General features: G+C 44.0%; 2 protein-coding genes across 2 annotated transcripts in view; both read right to left on the bottom strand.

Moving 5' to 3' along the window:
• Positions 1-14,213, bottom strand: part of LOC137624275 (tigger transposable element-derived protein 1-like) — a 79,092-nt gene extending 64,879 nt beyond the window's left edge. Inside the window, exon 1 of the mRNA XM_068354816.1 lies at positions 14,133-14,213. The gene's annotated coding sequence lies outside the window, so the exon portion shown is untranslated. The remainder of the gene's footprint in view (positions 1-14,132) is intronic.
• Positions 14,214-14,493: 280 nt separating this feature from the next.
• LOC137624274 (tigger transposable element-derived protein 1-like) overlaps positions 14,494-25,625 on the bottom strand; it is a 104,430-nt gene continuing 93,298 nt past the window's right edge. The window contains exon 3 of the mRNA XM_068354811.1: positions 14,494-15,261. Coding sequence (XP_068210912.1) covers positions 15,143-15,261 — 119 coding nt within the window. The 3' untranslated portion in view covers positions 14,494-15,142. The remainder of the gene's footprint in view (positions 15,262-25,625) is intronic.

Here is a 25,625-nt window from a genome sequence, read left to right as displayed (position 1 = left end):
TGGATGGCACGCATCATATCTGCCATCGAAGGTTGTTGAGTGCTAGAAGGGGGATCAGGAGCAACCACTACAGGGGAAGGAAAAGGTTGTGGGGCATGAGGAGAGGAAATATCAACGGAGCGAGATGAACTTCTCCTGACTCTATCTCTCTCTAGCCTACGTGAATATTTCAGGAATTCGAGAAAATCGAATTCCGAAAGCCCAACGCATTCCTCACATCGATCTTCCAATTGACAGGCTTTATCCCGACAATTGGAACAAACGGTGTGCGGATCGATAGAGGCCTTCGGAAGACGCCTTGAACAGTCCCTAGCACTACACTTTCTGTATTTAGGGACTTGAGAAGGGTCAGCCATCTTGAATTAGTCAAAGGGGAATTCAAAATCTATCCAAAGTCGTCAACAAATAATCCAAAATCAATAAAAGAAAGCAAGGATGTATTGAAGATAACCTCTGCAAAGCGAAAGCTAATAACTAGAAATGTGTACTTCACCAAAATCTGTGAAAACCAATCCAGTAAGCAACAGCGAATTTAGTAGGTCTTGCCGGTGGCACGACAGAGAGAAAATTGATTCTGTGTTTACATGGAGTACTTGAGTACCTGCTCGACAGATGGCGCTGTTGTTGTACACCCCCTACCTGCATAGCGATCGCTGGCGTATTTTGAACGTAGAGTTTTTCTGTCGGGCAGCAGAGCTGCAGCTTATATAATCACCGGCTAAGTTTAATATTGAAAATTATGCTTTTCCTAAAGCATTTTATATTCAATTTCATACCCATAATGTTACCAATGAAAGGTACACTAAATTCCTTATAAAAAGTTACTTACTCCTTATTTGTCCTCCTTTTCTTGCTCCTTCATTCTACTTTCAAAGGGGTATTAGCCCAACTGGACTGAATGCCATTTGGTACTTGGTATCCTATCCCTTAAACAGCAAGGATTGCAAACCTGGCCTGAAATCAGGGGAGACCCTGCCAGTAACACTTCAGGTGGATGTATAGTTGTGGACCCTTTGCCAAAGGGCAAGACCTTCTGGAGGGAACGCCACTTCAGAGGCTCTAGAGAGAAGGCTGTGACTGGCTAACCCCTGCGTAGGCAGATGTGCACTCTCACTGTGCACCAAGCTTCAGTACATCCAAGAGCCATTCCTTGGAGGGGAACTCTAAATTCCCAAGGAAGGACAGAGTTGACGCATAGCATCAACAGAGATAGACTTCCCTTCAGCCGTAGGCACCACAACTTCACTAGTGGAAATGATGGGGCCCTCTGCACCCGAGTTATTATTATTATCGTTACTGGCTAAGATACAGCCCCAGTTGAAAAAATATGATGCTAAAAGTCCAGGCTCCAACAGGGAAAATAGCCCAGTGAGGAAAAGGAAATAAGGAAATATGTTATTTTCATTAGTAAAATAAATTTTTGAATATACTTACCCGATGATCATGTAGCTGTCAACTCCGTTGCCCGACAGAAATCTAAGGTCGGGATACGCCAGCGATCGCTATACAGGTGGGGGTGTACACAACAGCGCCATCTGTGAGCAGGTACTCAAGTACTTCTTGTCAACAAGAACTCAATTTTCTCCTCGGTCCACTGGTTCTCTATGGGGAGGAAGGGCGGGTCCTTAAATTCATGATCATCGGGTAAGTATATTCAAAAATTTATTTTACTAATGAAAATAACATTTTTCAATATTAATCTTACCCGATGATCATGTAGCTGATTCACACCCAGGGTGGTGGGTGGAGACCAGCATACATGTTAACATAAGAAGCTAAGTATCCCGTATTTCATTTTATCAGTTATTCAAAATAACAAACATAAAATAAATAAGTACCTGGTAAGGAAGTCGACTTGAACCATTACTCTGCCTTTTTTAAGTACGTCTTCCTTACTGAGCCTAGCGGTCCTCTTAGGATGCTGAACGACTCCTAGGTGCCGAAGTATGAAGGGCTGCAACCCATACTAAAGGACCTCATCACAACCTCTAATCTAGGCGCTTCTCAAGAAAGAATTTGACCACCCGCCAAATCAACCAGGATGCGGAAGACTTCTTAGCCTTCCGTACAACCCAAAAACAACAATAAAAAGTATTTCAAGAGAAAGATTAAAAAAGGTTATGGGATTATGGGAATGTAGTGGCTGAGCCCTCACCTACTACTGCACTCGCTGCTACGAATGGTCCCAGGGTGTAGCAGTTCTCGTAAAGAGACTGGACATCTTTGAGATAGAATGATGCGAACACTGACTTGCTTCTCCAATAGGTTGCATCCATAACACTCTGCAGAGAACGGTTCTGTTTGAAGGCCACTGAAGTAGCGACAGCTCTTACTTCATGCGTCCTTACCTTCAGCAAAGCAAGGTCTTCTTCCTTCAGATGAGAATGTGCCTCTCTAATCAGAAGCCTGATGTAGTAAGAAACTGCGTTCTTAGACATCGGTAGAGCAGGCTTCTTGATAGAACACCATAAAGCTTCTGATTGCCCTCGTAATGGCTTTTTCCGTCTTAAATAGTACTTAAGAGCTCTTACTGGGCAAAGTACTCTCTCTAGTTCGTTCCCCACCAAGTTGGACAGGCTTGGGATCTCGAACGACTTGGGCCAAGGATGGGAAGGAAGCTCGTTTTTAGCCAAAAAACCGAGCTGCAAGGAACATGTAGCCGTTTCAGATGTGAAACCTATGTTCCTGCTGAAGGCGTGGATCTCACTGACTCTTTTAGCTGTTGCTAAGCAAACGAGGAAAAGAGTCTTTAATGTGAGATCCTTAAAAGAGGCTGATTGAAGCGGTTCGAATCTTGATGACATCAGGAACCTTAAAACCACGTCTAGGTTCCAGCCTGGAGTGGACAACCGACGTTCCTTTGAGGTCTCAAAAGACCTAAGAAGGTCCTGTAGATCTTTGTTGGTGGAAAGATCCAAGCCTCTGTGGCGGAAGACCGCTGCCAACATACTCCTGTAACCCTTGATCGTAGGAGCTGAGAGGGATCTTACATTCCTGAGATGTAACAGAAAGTCAGCTATCTGTGTTACAGAGGTACTGGTTGAGGAAACTGCATTCGCCTTGCACCAGCTTCGGAAGACTTCCCATTTTGACTGATAGACTCTGAGAGTGGATGTCCTCCTTGCTCTGGCAATCGCTCTGGCTGCCTCCTTCAAAAAGCCTCTAGCTCTTGAGAGTCTTTCGATAGTCTGAAGGCAGTCAGACGAAGAGCGTGGAGGCTTGGGTGTACCTTCTTTACGTGAGGCTGACGCAGAAGGTCCACTCTTAGAGGAAGAGTCCTGGGAACGTCCACTAGCCATTGCAGTACCTCGGTGAACCATTCTCTCGCAGGCCAGAGGGGAGCAACCAACGTCAACCGTGTCCCTTCGTGGGAAGCGAACTTCTGAAGTACCCTGTTGACAATCTTGAACGGAGGGAACGCATACAGGTCTAGATGGGACCAATCCAGCAGAAAGGCATCCACGTGAACTGCTGCTGGGTCTGGAATCGGAGAACAATACATCGGGAGCCTCTTGGTCATCGAGGTAGCGAATAGATCTATGGTGGGCTGACCCCACAGGGCCCATAGTCTGCTGCAAACATTCTTGTGAAGGGTCCACTCTGTGGGGATGACCTGACCCTTCCGGCTAAGGCGATCTGCCATGACATTCATGTCGCCCTGAATGAACCTCGTTACCAGCGAAAGCTTTCGATCTTTTGACCAAATGAGGAGGTCCCTTGCGATCTCGAACAACTTCCTCGAATGAGTCCCTCCTTGCTTGGAGATGTAAGCCAAGGCTGTAGTGTTGTCGGAGTTCACCTCCACCACCTTGCTTAGCTGGAGGGACTTGAAGTTTATCAAGGCCAGATGAACTGCCAAAAGCTCCTTGCAATTGATGTGAAGTGTCCTTTGCTCCTGATTCCACGTGCCCGAGCATTCCTGTCCGTCCAGTGTCGCACCCCAGCCCGTGTCCGATGCGTCCGAGAAGAGACGGTGGTCGGGGGTCTGAACAGCCAATGGTAGACCTTCCTTGAGAAGAATGCTGTTCTTCCACCACGTCAGTGTAGACCTCATCTCTTCGGAAACAGGCACTGAGACCGCCTCTAGCGTCATGTCCTTTCTCCAGTGAGCAGCTAGATGATACTGAAGGGGGCGGAGGTGGAGTCTCCCTAACTCGATGAACTGGGCCAGCGATGAAAGTGTCCCTGTTAGACCCATCCACTGCCTGACTGAACATCGGTTCCTTCTCAGCATGCTCTGGATGCATTCTAGGGCTTGATTGATCCTTGGGGCCGACGGAAAAGCCCGAAAAGCTCGACTCTGAATCTCCATACCTAGATAGACAATGGTCTGGGATGGGACGAGTTGGGACTTCTCTATATTGACCAGGAGGCCCAATTCCTTGGTCAGATCCATAGTCCATCTGAGATTCTCCAGACAGCGACGACTTGACGGAGCTCTTAAAAGCCAGTCGTCCAAATAGAGGGAGGCTCTGATGTCTGCCAAGTGAAGGAATTTGGCAATATTCCTCATCAGTTTGGTAAACACAAGAGGTGCCGTGCTTAGGCCAAAGCACAGGGCTTGGAATTGGTACACGACCTTTCCAAAGACGAACCTTAGGAAAGGTTGGGAGTCTGGATGGATGGGGACGTGAAAGTACGCGTCTTTCAGGTCTAACAAGACCATCCAGTCCTCCTTCCTGACAGCTGCTAGGACCGACTTCGTCGTCTCCATCGTAAACGTCTGATTGGTGACAAAAGCATTGAGAGCACTGACGTCCAGCACCGGTCTCCAACCTCCTGTCTTCTTCGCTACCAGGAAGAGACGGTTGTAGAAGCCCGGGGATTGATGGTCCCGGACTATGACTACCGCTCCCTTTTGTAGCAAGAGCGACACCTCTTGTTGCAACGCTAGCCTCTTGTCCTTCTCCTTGTAGTTGGGAGAGAGGTTGATGGGAGATGTAGCTAGAGGGGGACTGCGGCAGAACGGAATTCTGTATCCCTCCTTTAGCCACTTCACAGACTGAGCGTCTGCACCTCTGCTCTCCCAAGCTCGCCAGAAGAACTTGAGCCTGGCTCCCACTGCTGTCTGGAGAGGAAGGCAGTCAGATCCTGCCTTTTGCGGACTTGGAACCCTTCTTGGATTTGCCACGGTGACTGTCGGCACGGGTACCTCCTCTGCTGGAGGTTCTGCCACGAAAGGGCGGGATGAACCTAGTAGCTGGTGTGTCTACTGCTGCAGGACGGAAAGGTCTAGGCACGGAAGGTAAAGCTTTAGCCTTACGTGCGGAAGAAGCCATCAGATCATGGGTATCCTTCTGGATCAGTGAGGCAGCCATCCCCTTGATCAGTTCCTCCGGAAACAGACACTTGGAGAGAGGAGCAAACAACAACTCAGACTTCTGGCAAGGAGTGATACCAGACGACAAGAAGGAGCAAAGATGTTCTCTCTTCTTAAGCACTCCCGACGTGTACGAAGCCGCAAGTTCACCAGACCCATCCCGAATGGCTTTGTCCATGCAAGACATGATCAGCATGGCAGAGTCCTTATCCGAAGGGGAAGTCTTTCTGCTTAACGCTCCCAAACACCAATCGAGGAAGTTGAAGATCTCAAAAGCACGAAAGACTCCCTTCAACAGATGATCCATGTCAGAAAAGGACCAGCAAATCTTCGATCGTCTCATAGCCAGCCTGCGGGGAGAGTCAACCAGACTTGAAAAGTCGCCCTGGGCAGAGGCAGGAACCCCCAAGCCGGGTTGCTCTCCCGTGGCATACCAGACGCTAGATTTGGAAGCAAGCTTGGTAGGCGGAAAGATGAAAGCAGTCTTTCCCAGTTGCTTCTTGGACTGCAACCACTCTCCCATAACCCTCAAAGCTCTCTTGGATGAGCGTGCGAGGACCAGCTTGGTGAAGGCAGGAGCAGCAGACTGCATGCCCAGAGCAAACTCGGAGGGAGGAGAGCGAGGGGTTGCAGACACAAACTGTTCTGGATATAAGTCCCTGAACAAGGCAAGGACTTTACGAAAGTCTAAGGAGGGAGGCGTAGACTTGGGCTCTTCTAAGTCTGAGTGCGGTTCATCCACATGTGCATCTTCGTCATCCGAAACACCATCATCCGAAAGCTGAGTAGGAAGTGGCAAAGGCGGAGCAGAAAGCTGAACGGCTGAATCCGGCAGCACAGGTGCATGTGTAGCTGCTGCGGATCCAACATCATGCCGCTGCTGGTCAGTCTGCGAGCTGGCAACAACAAAAGCAGAGTGCTGGTGCGTGGGAGGGACTGCCGTGGGTTGCGGAGCATGCCGTATGGGATGCGGAGCATGCCGCATGGGTTGCGGAGCATGCCGCAAAGAGTCAGAACCCGGCAGCTCTACAGCACCTTCCCACTGCTGATGCGGTAGCTCACGCATGTCAACGGATGGTGCAGCAAGAACATGCGTCTGGCAGGGTGGACTGCGCATCGGTGGTGGAGCTCTCACAGGTGGAGTGTGGGAGCAGGCAGCCGCAGTATCTGCTGAGCGCACAACCGCAGCAGGTTGTAGGCTAACAGGGGCAGTGTCAACCTTCTCAGCATGATACTCTTGCATGAACGCAGCAAGCTGAGACTGCATAGTCTGCAGCATGGACCACTTAGGGTCTACCGTGGTTGGAGCAGCAACAGACGGAGCAGTAGCCTGTTGTGGAACCACTCTACCTCTCTTGGGAGGTGTGCAGTCTTCGGAAGACTGCGGCGAGTCCGAACTGACCCAGTGGCTACACCTGGGCCGTTGGACTCGCTCGGAAGGGACCTTACGCTTGAGAGGTCGTGAGACCTTGGTCCATCGTTTCCTCCTTGAAACTTCTTCCACAGACGAGGGATGAAAGGGCTCATTCGTCTGTATGTGGATGGGACGATCTCTAAGAGAAACGTCCGCAACCACTGAGGGTACATCCGTACGCTGATCAAGGCCTGCCGAACCCTTTGGTCCTTCGACATTGCTTCTCCCCTGGGCTTGGGAGCTTGCAAGAGGTCCCGGACTGGGAGGACGACTGGCACGAACAGATGTACCCTCATGCGCAACACTGACACTGACACTTTTCACCTCACTTGCACTAACACTTCCCACTGCACTTTTCGCTTTCAGCTCTTTGACATCTGCCAAAAGCTGATTACGGTCATTAGCCAATGACTCCACTCTGTCACCCAGAGCCTGAATGGCACGCATCATATCCGCCATGGATGGCTGAGCACTAGTAGCAGGGTCGGGAGTCACCACTACAGGGGAAGGAAAAGGTTGAGGGGCATGGGGAGAGGAAAAATCAACAGAGCGAGAAGAACTCCTCCTGATCCTATCCTTCTCTAGCCTACGTGCATTTTTAAGGAATTCGTTAAAATCGAATTCCGAAAGCCCAGCGCATTCCTCACACCGATCTTCCAATTGACAGGATTTACCCCTACAATTGGAACAAACGGTGTGAGGATCTATGGAGGCCTTCGGAAGACGCCTAGTACAAGCCCTAACACTACACTGCCTGTACTTAGGGACTTGAGAATGGTCAGACATCTTGAATAGTAGAAATGGTCAAGGGGGGATTCCAAAAACTAGCAAAGTTCGTTAACAATTAATCCAAATTAATTCCAAAAGCTTGCTAAACTAATGATAAAGCTTCCTGAATAGCGAAGGCTAAAATCTAGAGCGAATACATCACCAAAATCGTGAGAAACAACTCCAGAATCAACAGCGTATCCAAATAGGTCTTGCCGGTGGCACGACAGAGGAAAAATTGAGTTCTTGTTGACAAGAAGTACTTGAGTACCTGCTCACAGATGGCGCTGTTGTGTACACCCCCACCTGTATAGCGATCGCTGGCGTATCCCGACCTTAGATTTCTGTCGGGCAACGGAGTTGACAGCTACATGATCATCGGGTAAGATTAATATTGGAAAAAAATAAGGAAATAGAATAAATCTTTCATAAATATACTATTTGGGGGTCAAATGGTCATCACTCCTACTCGATTGTCCTCTGAAGGAGACCGAACGAGCAGTCAGCCCGGAGTGGACGAGGCGCTGGAGAAAGAAGTCGGGACTTCTTCGACCACGAGGATGACCTCGAGGGATAGGAATACCTTTTAGACTTCTTCCGTTGCCTAACATACCGCTCCTACTGGAAAAATAGTCACTCCCGACACTCTCCACAGGGAGACGCCTGAGTGCAGGAGTGTCATTTGCATGCAGGGCAAAGGGAATAAGGATCCATCACCCGAGCTGACATAAATGTCCTGCAAGAGCGTTCTTCGGTGCTAGGGCAAACCCACATATCAACAGCCCTCGAAAAGGCAAGACACCTGCAAAAGGAAAAAGAAATCCAAGTGAGTTTACAGCCAGTTCTTTTAAATATGAGCAGGTTTTTACAGGAGAGAGAGACTGAACATCTACTCTCCACCGAGCCAAAAACCAAAATGACGTAACACACTGGGTGAGCATGGGAGAAGGGGGACTGATGTGGCTTGTTTACCTTACGTAAAAAGCTTATGGCTGGTTTCCAGCTACACTGGAACAATATATCCATTATAATTATTACTTGCTAAACTACAACCCTAGTTAGAAATGCAGGATGATATAATCCCAGGGGCTCCAACAGAGAAAATAGCCCAGTGATGAAAGGAAACAAGGAAAAATAGAATATTTTAAGAACAGAAACAATATTAAAATAAATATTTCCTATATCAACTATGAAAACTAATAAAACAAGAGAAAGAGAAATAAGATAGAACAGTGTGCCCAAGTGTACCCTCAAGCAAGAGAACTCTAACCCAAGACAGTGGAAGACCATGGTATAGAGGCTATGGTACCACTCAAGACTAGAGAACAATTGTTTGATTTCAGAGTGTCCTTCTCCTAGAAGAGCTGCTTATCATAGTTAGGAAGTCTCTTCTACCCTTACCAAAAGGAAAGTGGCCACTAAACAATTACAGTACAGTGCAGTAACCCCCTGGGTGAATAAGAATTGTTTGATAATCTTATTGTTGTCAGGTGTATAAGGACAGAGGAGAACCTGTTAAGAATAAGCCAGACTATTCGGTGTATGTGTAAGCAAAGGGAAAATGAACCATAACCAGAGAGAAGGATCCAATGTATTACTGTCTGGTGAGTCAAAGGACCCTATAACTCTGTAACAATAGTATCTTAATGGGTGGCTGGTGCCCGTGCCAACCTACTACCTATAAAAAGTGAAAAGTTTGTATGTAAGAACAAATAAGGTTTTTTTTTTTTTAAAGAGAAATCTGGTCATAGGTTAAACTCACTGGTTTCCTTCATACATTGTGACCAAACCTACAGAAATTCTCTCTCTCTCTCTCTCTCTCTCTCTCTCTCTCTCTCTCTGAATTGTTTTGTGCCGGTTAGTGATTACACTTTTGCGACCCTATAAATATCATGATTTAACGCGGATAACAAAAGGCTATCGAGTGCAATATAGCTACAAGTTTTCGTGAATAGTCAGTGATTAGTTTGAGGTCGGAGAAGTGGGATAAAACGTCGGCATAGAATAGTTATCTTGTGAATTACTAAAAATCTAATCAAGATGGCTATGTACAACACGGGCAAGGCTTGGAGAGACATCGCTGGACTCAGCAAAAATAAATTCCATGAGTTGGCGAAACAGGAGCTCGACCGTCTGATAACAGAGGTCACTAGTAACGTCAACCAATGTGACGGAAAAATATTCGCAGACATATTGAAACAATATGATCCAATAAACTGGAGCAAATCTGCGGAAAACATCAGCAAAATAATAGAAGAAATTCCAAAGAAAATCCAAGTGTTAAAGAGACTTATAAAGAAAGTCTACATCAATCAACACATTCCATCAAAGAACAATAAGAAGTCCAATATGGTGAATATGCTGATTGATGCAATGGGAAAAAGAATGCCAAAATGGTGTAATACATGTAAGATATGGTATTCCATTAATAATCCTCAACAATTGATTAGAAAATGTGATGCCTGTCATGTCCCAACACATCCCACATGTGCTGAAATACAGCAAAAAATAAAAAATAAAGACACAAAGGTATTCTGCTCAACATGCTTAGTCTGGATAGAAAATATAATTAAGTCGAGACTAAATCTGCAAATAGTTGAAGATAAAGAAGAGGAAGAAGAAGAAACAGAAGAAGAAGAAGAAGAAAAAGAAGAAGAAGAGAACAATGAACAGGATATGTGTAAGGATGCAGAAGAAATCATTGATATAACCTATGATGCCATCCAACAACATACTTATGAAGAAATAAATTACCAGATGGAAACAAATAATAGACCCAAGAGACTCTACCCGGACCTACATAATTTTAGGGAAGAGCAAGAACAAGAAAAAATAGAAAAGAAGGATATAGTCTGCAATATGCTGAAAAGAGGGAATTGCAGATTTGGCGAAAGATGCTACTACAAGCATCCAAAGATATGCCATAATTATGAAATATATGGTAAATGTGCGTATTTAGACGGATATGGAGACGAATGCAGAGATCTCCATCCAAAAATATGCAAAAACCTAAAAGAAGGAAAAGGATGCATTTACAACAAAAAATGTCGATATATGCATCCTGCAACCATGAATGAAAGTAAGAAAACTCAGCAAACTGAAAAGAAAAATGAAAGCAAAAAAGAAACAAAAAAAGAAACAAAAAAGCAGGCCGTGTATATACCGCGCTTTGAACCAAGAGCCCCAAGATATGAGTCCTTTCAACCCAAACCTGCGCATTTAGAGCCCAACTACAAAGAATGCATCTATAATGCCAGGGGTTGGTGCAGATATGGGGACAGTTGCAGGTATACACACACAAATAAATATGAAGGCGAAAGAGCAAATATAATAGAAAAGTTGGATTTTTTAATGGCAGAATTCCGGGAAATGAAGAAAAGAACATCATATCAGAACAGGAAGGAAGCATGGGAGAATCCATATTATTACCAATATTAAATAATGGGGATGAAACACAAACCATAATAGTAATGAATGCACAGGGTTTAGTCACGAGTAACTCTAAAAGGAAAATAGAGTTCTTAGAAGAACTAACCCAAATTGAAAAAATAGATATATTAAATATAAGTGAAACATGGTATTCCCAAGAGACTGGCAGTGATGACCAGATAAAGGGTTTCCAAACTTATAGATCAGACAGAAAAAATAGGAATCAAGGGGGAACCGCAATATATGGAAGAGACATAAATCAAGGAAAAGTATGTGAAAAATACAGCAACACAGAATGTGAATTGATTGCGGTAGAATTTGAATTTGAAAAACTAATGAATATTGTAGTTTACAGACCCCCAAACACTAAGGAGTTTGACATAATAATAGAACAAATAGATGATATATGTAGAAACCATAAAGACTGGAATATACTCCTATCCGGAGATTTTAACTTTCCTTTCGTGGATTGGAAAGAACGGATAGAAGAAAGTGGTTGTATGTATACATATAAAAAAGATAGTAATAGTAGTGCAGAAGATAAGAGGCAATTTGAAAAGCTTCAAGATATGCTATTAGAACATAATATGCAACAAATAAACCACATTCCAACAAGAAAGGAAAATGTCCTAGATCTAGTATTTGTGAATGAGGTGAATTATGTTAAAGAAATAATAGTGTATAACACGGGAATTTCAGACCACAATGTCATAGAATTGATAGTTCATTCCAAAGCAAGTGATCACAGAATTAATAAAAGCACAAAACTTTGGGAAGGATATGGAAAATATAACTTTTACAGTAAGAATATAAAATGGTCAGAAATAAATGAAGAACTGAATAAAGAATGGAAAAATGTATTTATAAGTGATAATATACAGGTAAATACGGATATACTGTACAAAATACTGGAGAAAATTGTTGAAAAATATGTACCGAAAAAAAACAATAAACAAAAGACGTGCATACCAAGAGACAGAAGAATCTTATTTCAGAAAATTAAAAAGTGGAAGAAAAATCTTGCAAAAGAAACAAATGTGTGGAAAATGAGGGAAATAAAATGTAAGATAGAAAATGCAGAACAAAAGATTATACAGTCGAAAGAAAATGAAAAAAGGGACTTAGAAGAAAGGACACTTCAAAATATAAAAAGAAACCCCAAAGTACTTTACTCCTATGCAAAAAAGATGAATAAAAGGAGAATAGAAATAGGCCCTCTAAGAATTGAAGGACGGCTAACGAATGAAAAAAAGGAAATATGCAACATATTAGCAGAAAAATATAAGAGTGAGTTCACGCCAAGAATTGCGAATGAGAATAATGAAACAGAAATGAGAGAAGAAAATGTTGAATATCTAACGGATATAGATATTAATGAAGCAGATATTGTCACGGCTATAAACGAAATTAAAAGTGGATCGGCAGACGGACCAGATGGAGTTCCAGCGATTTTGTTAAAAAAAACTGCAAACACTATCGCGAAGCCACTTGCAATACTGCTAAGACAGAGTATAGATATGAGCGAGATATATGTTAAACATAAATTAGCTTATATAACCCCTATCTTCAAAAGTGGATCAAGACTAGAGGCAAGCAATTATAGACCTGTTAGTCTAACATCACATATTATGAAAGTGTATGAGAGGGTAATAAAAAAGAAAATAATGAACCATTTGGTCAAAAATAATTTGTTTAATATGGGTCAACACGGTTTCGTACCTGGAAAAAGTACACAGACCCAACTGATAGCTCACTATGAAAACATATACAATAATATGATAAATGAAAAAGACACAGATGTGATCTATCTAGATTTTGCAAAAGCCTTTGACAAGGTAGACCATAACATATTGGAGAAAAAAATGAGAAAGCATAATATTGTGGGAAAGATAGGAAAATGGGTAAAAGAATTACTGCAAAACAGAAAACAGATAGTGGTTGCAAATGACGAGAAATCAGATGAAGCCCAGGTAATATCTGGTGTGCCCCAAGGTACGGTATTAGCTGCACTGCTATTTGTTATTATGATCTCAGACATAGACTGTGATGTTGAAAACTCCGTAGTGAGAAGTTTCGCCGATGACACAAGAATAAGTAGAGAAATTACTTGTGATGAAGATAGGAACTCACTACAAAGAGATCTAAACAAAATATATGAATGGGCGGAGATAAATAGGATGGTATTTAACTCCGATAAATTCGAATCAATAAATTATGGAAACAGAGAAGGAATGGTGTATGCATACAAGGGACCTAATAATGAGACAATCACAAACAAGGAAGCAATTAAAGACCTTGGTGTAATTTTAAATAGGAATATGTTATGCAACGACCAAATAGCAACACTGTTGGCTAAATGTAAAGCAAAAATGGGAATGTTATTCAGACACTTTAAAACAAGAAAAGCTGAACACATGATTATGCTTTACAAAACTTATGTGCGTAGTACACTCGAGTACTGCAATGTGATATGGTACCCACACTACCAAAAGGATATTGCGCAAATAGAGAGTGTACAAAGGTCCTATACTGCTAGAATAGAAGAAGTTAAGGACCTTGATTACTGGGAAAGACTGCAATTTTTAAAACTATAAGTCTAGAAAGGAGAAGAGAACGCTACATGATAATACAAGCATGGAAGCAAATAGAAGGAATTGCTGAAAACATCATGGAGCTTAAAGTATCAGAAAGAGCAAGCCGAGGTAGATTAATAGTGCCAAAAAGCATTCCAGGTAAACTGAGAAAGGCGCACAGGACATTAATCCACTACGCACCAGCATCGATAATGCAGCGACTATTTAATGTGCTGCCAGCTCATCTAAGAAACATATCAGGAGTGAGCGTAGATGCGTTTAAAAATCAGCTCGATAAATACCTAAGATGCATCCCAGACTATCCAAGACTGGAAGATGCAAAATACACCGGAAGATGTATTAGCAACTCTCTGGTGGATATACGAGGTGCCTCACACTGAGGGACCTGGGGGAACCCAAACAAAAAATAAGGCAATAAGGTAAGGCTCTCTCTCTCTCTCTCTCTCTCTCTCTCTCTCTCTCTCTCATTGAAACCATATTTCCTGTTTAACATTTTTACTATGGTTCCTTACTAAACATTTAGTTATTTCCCTACTTGACCTTTTTACTATGGTTCCTTATAAAATGTCTCATCATTTTCCTACATAATACTCATACTCAACCATACCTTCTTTGATAAATCTGAATCTTACTCGTTTCCTGAAGATACTGCTTTGTTCACATTTCTCATAATGATGTAGCAGACATTGGAATCGACACGCCTGAGATATAAGGGAACAGTCAGAGGAAGAAAGATAGTTTACAATGTGATCAGTACCAGATAGATATATGCTATCACCTCTGCTTGTTTTCATAGAGATATCCTCAAAATATTGTGTATATTTGTAAGCTATGCTTTTCATCATCATTTCATTCAACTTGAAAAATAATTTTAAAAAAGGGTGCTGATGAAAACACATTTCTTACAATAAATATATATATACATACAAAAATACAATAAATGACTAAAATATTACCTAAATATTCTTAAAAAAATATAGAGATATCTGCACTTAAAATTATTATTCAGTATTACTTGGATAATATTGAACAAGTAGAAAAATTATCATTTTTGGCAGCTATTCCACTCAAGAATGTCACGCAAGATGGACAGATGGCATTAACACATTTTTGCTTCAACCGAGTCTTATGTAAAAGTTTCATGAAAGAACGAAGATTCCTAATCAGTATTAGGACTAAATTACACCAAGCTGAATTAGAATCTCTCCTCATAAGAGCAGGAAAAGTCTAGGTTTATTTTTAGTCAGTTGATTCAGAGTACGTACTTAAATAAATTTCTTTCTCCATATCCGGTCAAGCGTGACAAATCAATGCCTTCACTGATAAATCTTTTCCCAATCTACCTGAATGATCTCTCAAAGCATTTCTAGCAGTATTGATACAACGTGATCTCGTCAGTCAGACACAAAAACAAGCACTTAAACTAAAACTATAATTCAAATTTGCTGACTCCCAGGCCAGCCAACAGGTTGATCAATATACCATTCTATTTTCCCTACTCTTTATGTACCTAGAAATACAGTACTTCTATCCTGTCTACCCATACTAAATTAAGAGTCAGACCTTCACAAGAAAGTAAACTTACACAAATTAATGGGTCTAGCTTATAGTATTGTCTTAATATGCATCACTCTCTCTCTGTACATTTTCCTTCCATATTTGTATGAATGACACTGGTTCATCTTTTATCTGGAACTCCTCCGTAGGTGTAACTCCCTTCTTCAATTCTTCATCACCTATGAAAAGGAAGGAAAAGTATTCATTTACAGGACTATTTACTTATACTTAATACTTATACGAGAGAGAGAGAGAGAGAGAGAGAGAGAGAGAGAGAGAGAGAGATATGTTCACCTATGTTTGAAATCATATAACTTACATTATTGAGAACTAAGATGTTGGATTATATGGAATTGGGCTATATAGCCCAGTATAGAGAGTCCATTAACCCTATGCTGTCTAGAGTTTCTCTCCCGGGATACCACCCATTTTCCAAGGGTTAAACAATCCTGGTATTTTTACTATTGGAAACTGAAACCGAATGGTCTTCTTCTTAGTAGTAGTAGTTGCTGTAGATGATTATGTTGTTATTAATGATGATATGACACAATAACATGTCACCCCCCCCCCCACACACACTCTCTCTCTCTCTCTCTCTCTCTCTCTCTCTCTCTCTCTTCCCTTAATTTTACTTTTACTAATATAAAATTATGCTTTTCATTTTATATTATCAACAGCAAAAAATAATGGTTAATTACCAAGTGGAAAATCATTACGAATTTCGTACTAAATGTGTTCAAAATGTTATTTTCATTAGTAAAATAAATTTTTGAATATACTTACCCGATAATCATGTAGCTGTCAACTCTGTTGCCGACAGAAATCTACGGTCGGGATACGCCAGCGATCGCTATACAGGTGGGGGTGAACACCACAGCGCCATCTGTGGTCAGGTACTCCAGTACTTCTTGTCAACACCACCTCAATTTTTTCCTCGGTCCACTGGTTCTCTATGGGGAGGAAGGGTGGGTCAATTAAATCATGATTATCGGGTAAGTATATTCAAAATGTTATTTTTATTAGTAAAATAAATTTTTGAATATACTTACCCGATAATCATGTAGCTGTCAACTCCGTTGCCCGACAGAATTCTATGGAGGGATACGCCAGCTATCACAATACTAGAAGGGGGTGTACTTACCAGCGCCACCTGTGGCCAGGTACTCAAGTACTTCTTGTTGACACCTCCTCAATTATTCCTCGGTCCACTGGTTCTCTATGGGGAGGAAGGGAGGGTCGATTAAATCATGATTATCGGGTAAGTATATTCAAAAATTTATTTTACTAATAAAAATAACATTTTTCAATATTAAACTTACCCGATAATCATGTAGCTGATTCACACCCAGGGGGTTGTGTGAAAACCAGTGTACAAGATTAAAGGATAGCTAAGTATCCCGTATTTCATATAATCAGTTATCCACAATAACAATGAAATAATAAGTACCTGGTAAGGAAGTCGACTTGAACCGTTACTCTGCCTTTAATAAGATCGTCTTCCTTACTGAGCGCAGCGTTCCTCTTGGGAGGCTGAATCAACTCAAAGGTGCTAAAGTATACAGGGCTGCAACCCATACTAAAGGACCTCATCGCAACCTTTAACCTCGGCGCTTCTCAAGAAAGAATTGACCACCCGCCAAATCAACAAGGATGTGGAAGGCTTCTTAGCCGACCGTACAACCCATAAAAAGTATTCAAGAGAAAGGTTAAAAGGTTATGGGATTATGGGAATGTAGTGGCTGAGCCCTCGCCTACTACTGCATTCGTTGCTACGAATGGTCCCAGGGTGTAGCAGTACTCGTAAAGAGACTGGACATCTTTGAGATAGAATGATGCGAACACTGACTTGCTTCTCCAATAGGTTGCATCCATAACACTCTGCAGAGAATGGCTCTGTTTGAAGGCCACTGAAGTAGCCACAGCTCCCACTTCATGTGTCCTTACCTTCAGCAAAGCAAGGTCTTCTTCCTTCAGATGAGAATGTGTTTCTCTAATCAGAAGCCTGAATAGTAAGAAACTGAGTTCTTAGAACTTGGAAAAGAAGGTTTCTTGATAGCACACTATAAGGCTTCTGATTGTCCTTGTAAAGGTTAAGACCTTTTTAGCTAGTACCTAAGAGCTCTAACTGGGCAAAGAACTCTCTTCAGATCATTCCCCACCAAGTTGGACAGGCTTGGGATCTCGAACGACTTAGGCCAAGGACGTGAAGGAAGCTCGTTTAGCAAAAACCGAGCTGCAAGGAACATGTAGCCGTTTCAGATGTGAAAACAATGATCCTGCTGAAGGCGTGGATCTCACTTACTCTTTTAGCTGTTGTCAAGCACACGAGGAAAAGAGTTTTTAATGTGAGGTCCTAAAAAGAGGCTGATTGGAGAGGTTCAAATCTTGATGACATAAGGAACCTTAGGACCACGTCTAGATTCCAGCCTGGAGTGGACAACCGACGTTCCTTTGAGGTCTCAAAAGACCTAGGGAGGTCCTGTAGATCTTTGTTGGTGGAAAGATCCAAGCCTCTGTGGCGGAAAACCGCTGCCAACATACTTCTGTAACCCTTGATCGTAGGAGCTGAAAGGGATCTTACTTTCCTTAGGTATAACAGGAAGTCAGCAATCTGGGTTACAGTGGTACTGGTTGAGGAAACTGCATTGGTCTTGTACCAGCTACGGAAGACTTCCCCTATAGACTGATAGATTCTGAGAGTGGATGTTCTCCTTGCTTTGGCAATCGCTCTGGCTGCCTCCTTCGAAAAGCCCCTAGCTCTTGAGAGTCTTTCGAAAGTCTGAAGGCAGTCAGACGAAGAGCGTGGAGGATTGGGTGTACCTTCTTTACGTGAGGTAGACTTAGAAGGTTCACTCTTAGAGGAAGAGTCCTGGGAATGTCGACCAGCCATTGCAGTACCTCTAAGAACCATTCTCTCGCGGGCCAGAGCGGAGCCAACCAACGTCAGCCGTGTCCCTTTGTGAGAGGAGAACTTCTGAAGTACCCTGTTGACAATCTTGAACGGCGGGAATGCATACAGGTCGAGATGGAACCAATCCAGCAGAAAAGCATCCACGTGAACTGCTGCTGGGTCTGGAATTGGAGAACAATACAACAGGAGTCTCTAGGTTATCGAGGTAGTGAACAGATCTATGGTTGGCTGACCCCACAGGGCCCAAAGTCTGCTGCAAAAATTCTTGAGAAGGGTCCACTCTGTGGGGATGACCTGACCCTTCCGTCTGAGGTGATCTGCCATGACATTCATACCGCCCTGAATGAACCTCGTTACCAGTTAGCTTTCGATCTTTAGACCAGATGAGTAGGTCCCTTGCGATCTAGAACAACTTCCACGAAAGAGTCCCTCCCTGCTTGAAGATGTAAGCCAGGGCTGTGGTGTTGTCAGAGTCCACCTCCACCACTTTGTTAAGCTGGAGGGACTTGAAGTTTATCAAGGCCAGAATAACCGCCAACAACTCCTTGCAATTGATGTGAAGTGTCCTTTGCTCCTGATTCCATGTTCCCGAGCATTCTTGTCCGTCCAAAGTCGCACCCCAGCCCGTGTCTGATGCGTCCGAGAGGAGACGGCGGTCGTGTTTCTGAACAGCCAAAGGTAGACTTCCTTGAGAAGAAAGCTGTTCTTACACCACGCGAGAGAAGACCTCCTCTCTTCGGAAACAGGAACTGAGACCGTCTCTAGCATCATGTCCTTTATCCAGTGAGCAGCTAGATGATACTGAAGGGGGGGGAGGTGGAGTCTCCCTAACACGATGAACAGGGCCAGCGATGAAAGTGTCCCTGTTAGACTCATCCACTACCTGACTGAGCATCGGTTCCTTCTCAGCATGCTCTGGATGCATTCTAGGGCTTGGAAGATCCTTGGGGCCGACGGAAAAGTCCGAAAAGCTCGACTCTGAAGATCCATACCCAAGGAGACAATGGTCTGGGATGGGACGAGCTGAGACTCCTCAAAATTGACCAGGAGGCCCAGTTCCTTGGTCAGATCCATAGTCCATTTGAAAATCTCCAGACAGCGATGACTTGTGGGAGCTCTTAAAAGCCAGTCGTCTGACGGAGCCGGACACAAGATCATGGTACTGCTGCACAGTCTGTGAACTGTCAATCATGGGCAAGCGAGGAAGTACAGTGACAACCCGAATCTGTCTAGACTGTCTGGGTCGTACAGACAAACTCCTTATCGGGTTGCTGAGGTTGCCGCACTGCGTCACAACAAGTCACTTCTGTTGGTTGTTGAACGTCTTCCCCGTGACACATTGACTCCGTAAACAAAAAATCCTCTAACAAGGACTAAGCTTGGACTGCATGTCTTGTAACACAGCTCAAGGTCTATGGGAGCAGGTGTGGTAACAGACGGGATTAGCGACTGAAGTGGAACCATTACCTTCCCTGGAAGCATGTTATGCTTAAATAAAAGTCCATAGGAGGCTATGCAGCTAAAGGCTCCCTCCAAATGACAGAGTCCTCAAGGGAATATCAGAAGGAGGGAGAAAAGAACTTTCTCATCTACAGGGACCATATCCTAGAAAAGCTAAGTTCTCTCAGTGAGGGTTCACTGGTGCAAAAGCAGCAGACTAGAAGGCAACGTTATGAAACTGCTTGACAGTCTAGTGAGTTGGCAACAACCAAAGATGTGTGGCTGAGAAGCATGCGGTAAGGTATGCAGAGCATGTTGTATGCAGAGTATGCTGTATGCAGAGCATGCTGTATGTAGAGCATGTTGTATGCAGAGCATGCTGTATGCAGAGCATGTTGTATGCAGAGCATGCTGAATGCAGAGCATGCTGTATGCAGAGCATGTTGTATGCAGAGCATGCTGTATGCAGAGCATGCTGTATGTAGAGCATGTTGTATGCAGAGCATGCTGAATGCAGAGCATGCTGTATGCAGAGCATGTAGTATGCAGAGCATGCTGTAAGCAGAGCATGTAAGGTAAGCAGAGCGTGTGCATGGCGTTTAACATTTCTCAGAAATTCCATGACCAGTGCTAGAGTGCTTTATGCATGCTTGCATGGGGTTTTAATATCAACATAATATATACCTTACATTCATAACTCATGATTCATATTTTTGCCATATTTTGCGATATTGTTAAAAATATATTGCCAGGAATACAAATATATTTTTATAAGTAATACAAATAACCTCCATTATCATAAGGTTTGAAAATGGAGGTAAGGTATGCTGAACAGCAGAGTCAGAACGAGCTGGAACAACAATAGTTGTGGTTTCCTCTTCAAGACTCTGTTGAGGGAACACCTGAGGCTCAGTCTGTAAAGGCTGATCAAAGGAAGTAGCAGAAGGTAGGCGCATGGGTGGAGGAGGCTGACTCCTGGCATGAGTGGCTGAACTCAAGGGTTGCGCTTGCTGAGTGGTTGGCGGGATGCGCAGTAGCAAGTTCCTGAGGAACGAGCTGAGGTTCCTGTGGTGTGAGCTGAGAGCGAAAAGGTAGTGGCTGCGCAGAACGCAGTAAAAATCTCGCAAGTTGAGGCTCCTGAGGCGCAAGGCTAAGGTGTTGAGGTGCTTGCCTTGAGGAGGGTTAAGCTCGCTGCAGCGAGAGCTGAGGAGACTGACTCATGGACGGGAGAGGTTGTTGTACCTCAACCGAGTGTTGCATCACTGGAGGAGCAGCAAGTGGAGGCGGAGGAAGAGAGGTATAATCCTCCTGATCCCATTGTAAAGGTTGCCTTAAGGAAGGCGGAGGCTGAACACCACTGGGAACAGCAAACTCAGAACGTGGCTCAACATCGTACGCCTGGCAGGTGGTACTGCGATCAGGCGGAGCGAGCGCAGGCGGAGCGAGCGCAGGCGGAGGGAGTGTAGGCGGAGGCGGAGGCGCAACACTCTCAGCCCGACACTCACGCATCAAGTCCGAAAGCTGTGCTTGCATGGACTGTAGTAGAGTCCACTTGGGGTCGGCAGAAACTACAGTAGGCTGAGGTAAAGCCTTAACAGTCGAGCTCTGTTGTGGCAGAACCTTACTCCTCTTAGGCGGAGTGCATTCAACTGATGACTGAGGAGAGTCAGAGCTAACCCAATGACTGCATCCGGGTTGTTGAACTCTAACTTCGTACGTCTGGCATAGGTCTGGACTTTACGTTTAAGAGGTCTTGAGACCTGAGACCAGCGTTTTCTCCCCATAATTTCTTCTGCAGACGAGCAAAATAAGGGCTCAATCGTCTGCGGGTGGGAGTGACGGTCTCGGTAAGACACGCCCACAACCACCGAGGATACTTCTGTGCGCCGATCAAGGCCTGCTGAACCCTTCTGCCCTTCGACATTGCTTCTCCCCTGGGCTTGGGAGCTTGCAAGAGGTCCCGGACTGGGGAGGACGACTGGCGCGCACAGAAGTACCCTCACGCACAACACTGACACACTTTGCGCTAATCACTTATCACTTTGATTTTCTGTTTGCACTTATTTCACTGAACTCGAAACTTTAAGTGGTTTGTACCTGAAACACGCAATTCTATCCTTTCTCAAAAGTTAGTAATTGCGAAAACAGAATTACAATGTAACAGAAAAATCTAATGAAAGATAAATAATTCAGTGGCTGGAAAGAGACTAAACACTAGATCACTCTAGAAACGTTTACCTTCTTCCCCTAAAGAGACTAGGGAGAAGAGCAAAAACGATAACAACGTTACTCGCTTGAATGAAAACGTTTATCCTCCTCTTTCTCCCTCCGTCTCTATCTCTCTCTCTCTCTCTCTCTCTTGACTTAGAACCTGAGAGAAGAGCCCAATCATATATATCGTTAAAACATATTATTGTTAAAGGAAAAAACTGAAATATTTCCCAAAATGAAAAGTTCCTTTATTAGGATTAAAACCATAAAGTTAAGAAAGAATGAACAAAACGCTAGACACGGTTACTCTTACTGCAACGTGAAACCGTGAATATTCTCTCTCTATCGTAACGATAGAGCGCAAGTTGAACGTTCTGAACGTCAACAACTGCAGAGACAAAACAAAACGTTAGTTCAACTTTGAAAACAGTACGAAACTATCAAAGAAATTCTTTCAAAGACATTAAAATAGTATAATATGTTAACAGGTAAAACCAAAATGACGGGCTCAATGTTAATTAACTTCGGTACCAAGAAAAGACCGCCTACTATTAGGAAGGTCGAATATAAACAAATATAAAAATTAATTTTAATAAGTTTATAATAAAAGGAAGTTAATCGAAGAGGCCTATAAGAGGCGGAGAGATATAAAATAAATCTATAACTTTTTGTTAAGCAAAATTAAGAAAGAGAGTCTATACTCTCTTAGACACCAACACTTCCGTCTAAGGGAAGGGTCGGCCATTAAAAAGTGAAAGAGAGTTCATACTCTCTTCGTCACCATAATTAATCAAATTAATTCCAAAAGCTAACTAAGCTAATATAGAAGTTTCCAGTAAAGCGACAGCCGAAATCAAAGAGAAATACTTCACCAAAGTCGTGAAATACTCCAAGAACATAAGCGTATCCCAGAACGTCTTGCCGGAAGCACGACAGAGGAATAATTGAGGAGGTGTCAACAAGAAGTACTTGAGTACCTGGCCACAGGTGGCGCTGGTAAGTACAACCCCCTCTAGTATTGTGATAGCTGGCGTATCCCTCCATAGAATTCTGTCGGGCAACGGAGTTGACAGCTACATGATTATCGGGTAAGTTTAATATTGAAAAAATTTATTTTACTAATGAAAATAACATTTTTCAATATTAATCTTACCCGATAATCATGTAGCTGATTCACACCCAGGGTGGTGGGTGGAGACCAGCATACATGTTAACAAAGAAGCTAAGTATCCCGTATTTTATTTTATTAGTTATTCAAAAATAACATAAAATAAATAAGTACCCTGGTAAGGAAGACGACTTGAACCATTACTCTGCCTTTATTAAGTACGTCTTCCTTACTGAGCGTAGCGGTCCTCTTAGGATGCTGAACGACTCTTAGGTGCTGAATTATAAAGGGCTGCAACCCATACTAAAGGACCTCATCACAACCTTTAACCTCGGCGCTTCTCAAGAAAGAATTGACCACCCGCCAAATCAACAAGGATGTGGAAGGCTTCTTAGCCGACCGTACAACCCATAAAAAGTATTCAAGAGAAAGGTTAAAAAGGTTATGGGATTATGGGAATGTAGTGGCTGAGCCCCCGCCTACTACTGCATTCGTTGCTACGAATGGTCCCAGGGTGTAAGCAGTTCCCGTAAAGAGACTGGACATCTTTGAGATAGAATGATGCGAACACTGACTTGCTTCTCCAATAGGTTGCATCCATAACACTCTGCAGAGAACGGTTCTGTTTGAGGGCCACTGAAGTAGCCACAGCTCTCACTTCATGTGTCCTTACCTTCAGCAAAGCAAGGTCTTCTTCCTTCAGATGAGAATGTGCTTCCCTAATCAGGAGCCTGAATAGGTAAGAAACTGAGTTCTTAGACCTTGGAAGAGAAGGCTTCTTGATAGCACACCATAAGGCTTCTGATTGTCCTCGTAAAGGTTAGGACCTTTTTAGATAGTACCTAAGAGCTCTAACTGGGCAAAGTACTCTCTCCAGTTCGTCCCCCCACCAAGTTGGACAGGTTTGGATTCTCGAACGACTTAGGCCAAGGACGTGAAGGAAGCTCGTTTTAGCAAAAAAACCGAGCTGCAAGGAACATGTAGCCGTTTCAGATGTGAAAACTATGTTCCTGCTGAAGGCGTGGATCTCACTTACTCTTTTAGCTGTTGTCAAGCACACGAGGAAAAGAGTTTTTAATGTGAGGTCCTTAAAAGAGGCTGATTGGAGAGGTTCAAATCTCGATGACATAAGGAACCTTAGGACCACGTCTAGATTCCAGCCTGGAGTGGACAACCGACGTTCCTTTGAGGTCTCAAAAGACCTAAGGAGGTCCTGTAGATCTTTGTTGGTGGAAAGATCCAAGCCTCTGTGGCGGAAAACCGCTGCCAACATACTTCTGTAACCCTTAATCGTAGGAGCTGAAAGGGATCTTACGTTCCTTAGATGTAACAGGAAGTCAGCAATCTGGGTTACAGTGGTACTGGATGAGGAAACTGCATTGGCCTTGTACCAGCTTCGGAAGACTTCCCCTTAGACTGATAGACTCTGAGAGTGGATGTCCTCCTTGCTCTGGCAATCGCTCTGGCTGCCTCCTTCGAAAAGCCCCTAGCTCTTGAGAGTCTTTCGAAAGTCTGAAGGCAGTCAGACGAAGAGCGTGGAGGTTTGGATGTACCTTCTTTACGTGAGGTAGACGTAGAAGGTCCACTCCTAGAGGAAGAGTCCTGGGAATGTCGACCAGCCATTGCAGTACCTCTATGAACCATTCTCTCGCGGGCCAGAGCGGAGCCAACCAACGTCAGCCGTGTCCCTTTGCGAGAGGCGAACTTCTGAAGTACCCTGTTGGCAATCTTGAACGGCGGGAATGCATACAGGTCGAGATGGGACCAATCCAGCAGAAAAGCATCCACGTGAACTGCTGCTGGGTCTGGAATCGGAGAACAATACAACGGGAGTCTCTAGGTTATCGAGGTAGCGAACAGATCTATGGTTGGCTGACCCCACAGGGCCCAAAGTCTGCTGCAAACATTCTTGTGAAGGGTCCACTCTGTGGGGATGACCTGACCCTTCCGGCTAAGGCGATCTGCCATGACATTCATATCGCCCCCGAATGAACCTCGTTACCAGCGTGAGCTTTCGATCTTTTAACCAGATGAGGAGGTCCCTTGCGATCTAGAACAACTTCCACGAATGAGTCCCTCCCTGCTTGGAGATGTAAGCCAAGGCTGTGGTGTTGTCAGAGGTCCACCTCCACCACCTTGTTAAGCTGGAGGGACTTGAAGTTTATCAAGGCCAGATGAACCGCCAACAGCTCCTTGCAATAGATGTGAAGTGTCCTTAGCTCCTGATTCCATGTTCCCCGAGCATTCCTGTCCGTCCAAAGTCGCACCCCAGCCCGTGTCTGAAGCGTCAGAGAAGAGACGGCGGTCGGGTTTCTGAACAGCCAAAGGTAGACTTCCTTGAGAAGAAAGCTGTTCTTTCACCACGTGAGAGTAGACCTTCTCTCTTCGGAAACAGGAACTGAGATCGTCTCTAGCGTCATGTCCTTTATCCAGTGAGCCGCTAGATGATACTGAAGGGGGCGGAGGTGGCGTCTCCCTAACTCGATGAACAGGGCCAGCGATGAAAGTGTCCCTGTTAGACTCATCCACTACCTGACTGAGCATCGGTTCCTTCTCAGCATGCTCTGGATGCAATCTAGGGCTTAATAGATCCTTGGGGCCGACGGAAAAGCCCGAAAAGCTCGACTCTGAAGATCCATACCCAGGTAGACAATGGTCTGGGATGGGACGAGCTGGGACTCCTCAAAATTGACCAGGAGGCCCAGTTCCTAGGTCAGATCCATAGTCCATCTGAGAATCTCCAGACAGCGACGACTTGTGGGAGCTCTTAAAAGCTAGTCGTCTGACGGAGCCGGACACAAGATCATGGTACTGCTGCACAGTCTGTGAACTGTCAACCATGGGGAAGCGAGGAAGTACCGCGCGCGACCCCC

The sequence above is a fragment of the Palaemon carinicauda genome, chromosome 31 (assembly GCF_036898095.1).
Source record: "Palaemon carinicauda isolate YSFRI2023 chromosome 31, ASM3689809v2, whole genome shotgun sequence".
Taxonomy (NCBI): Eukaryota; Metazoa; Arthropoda; class Malacostraca; order Decapoda; family Palaemonidae; genus Palaemon; species Palaemon carinicauda.
Note: the sequence above shows the minus strand (reverse complement) of the source record. Positions and strands in the feature narration are given on the sequence as shown.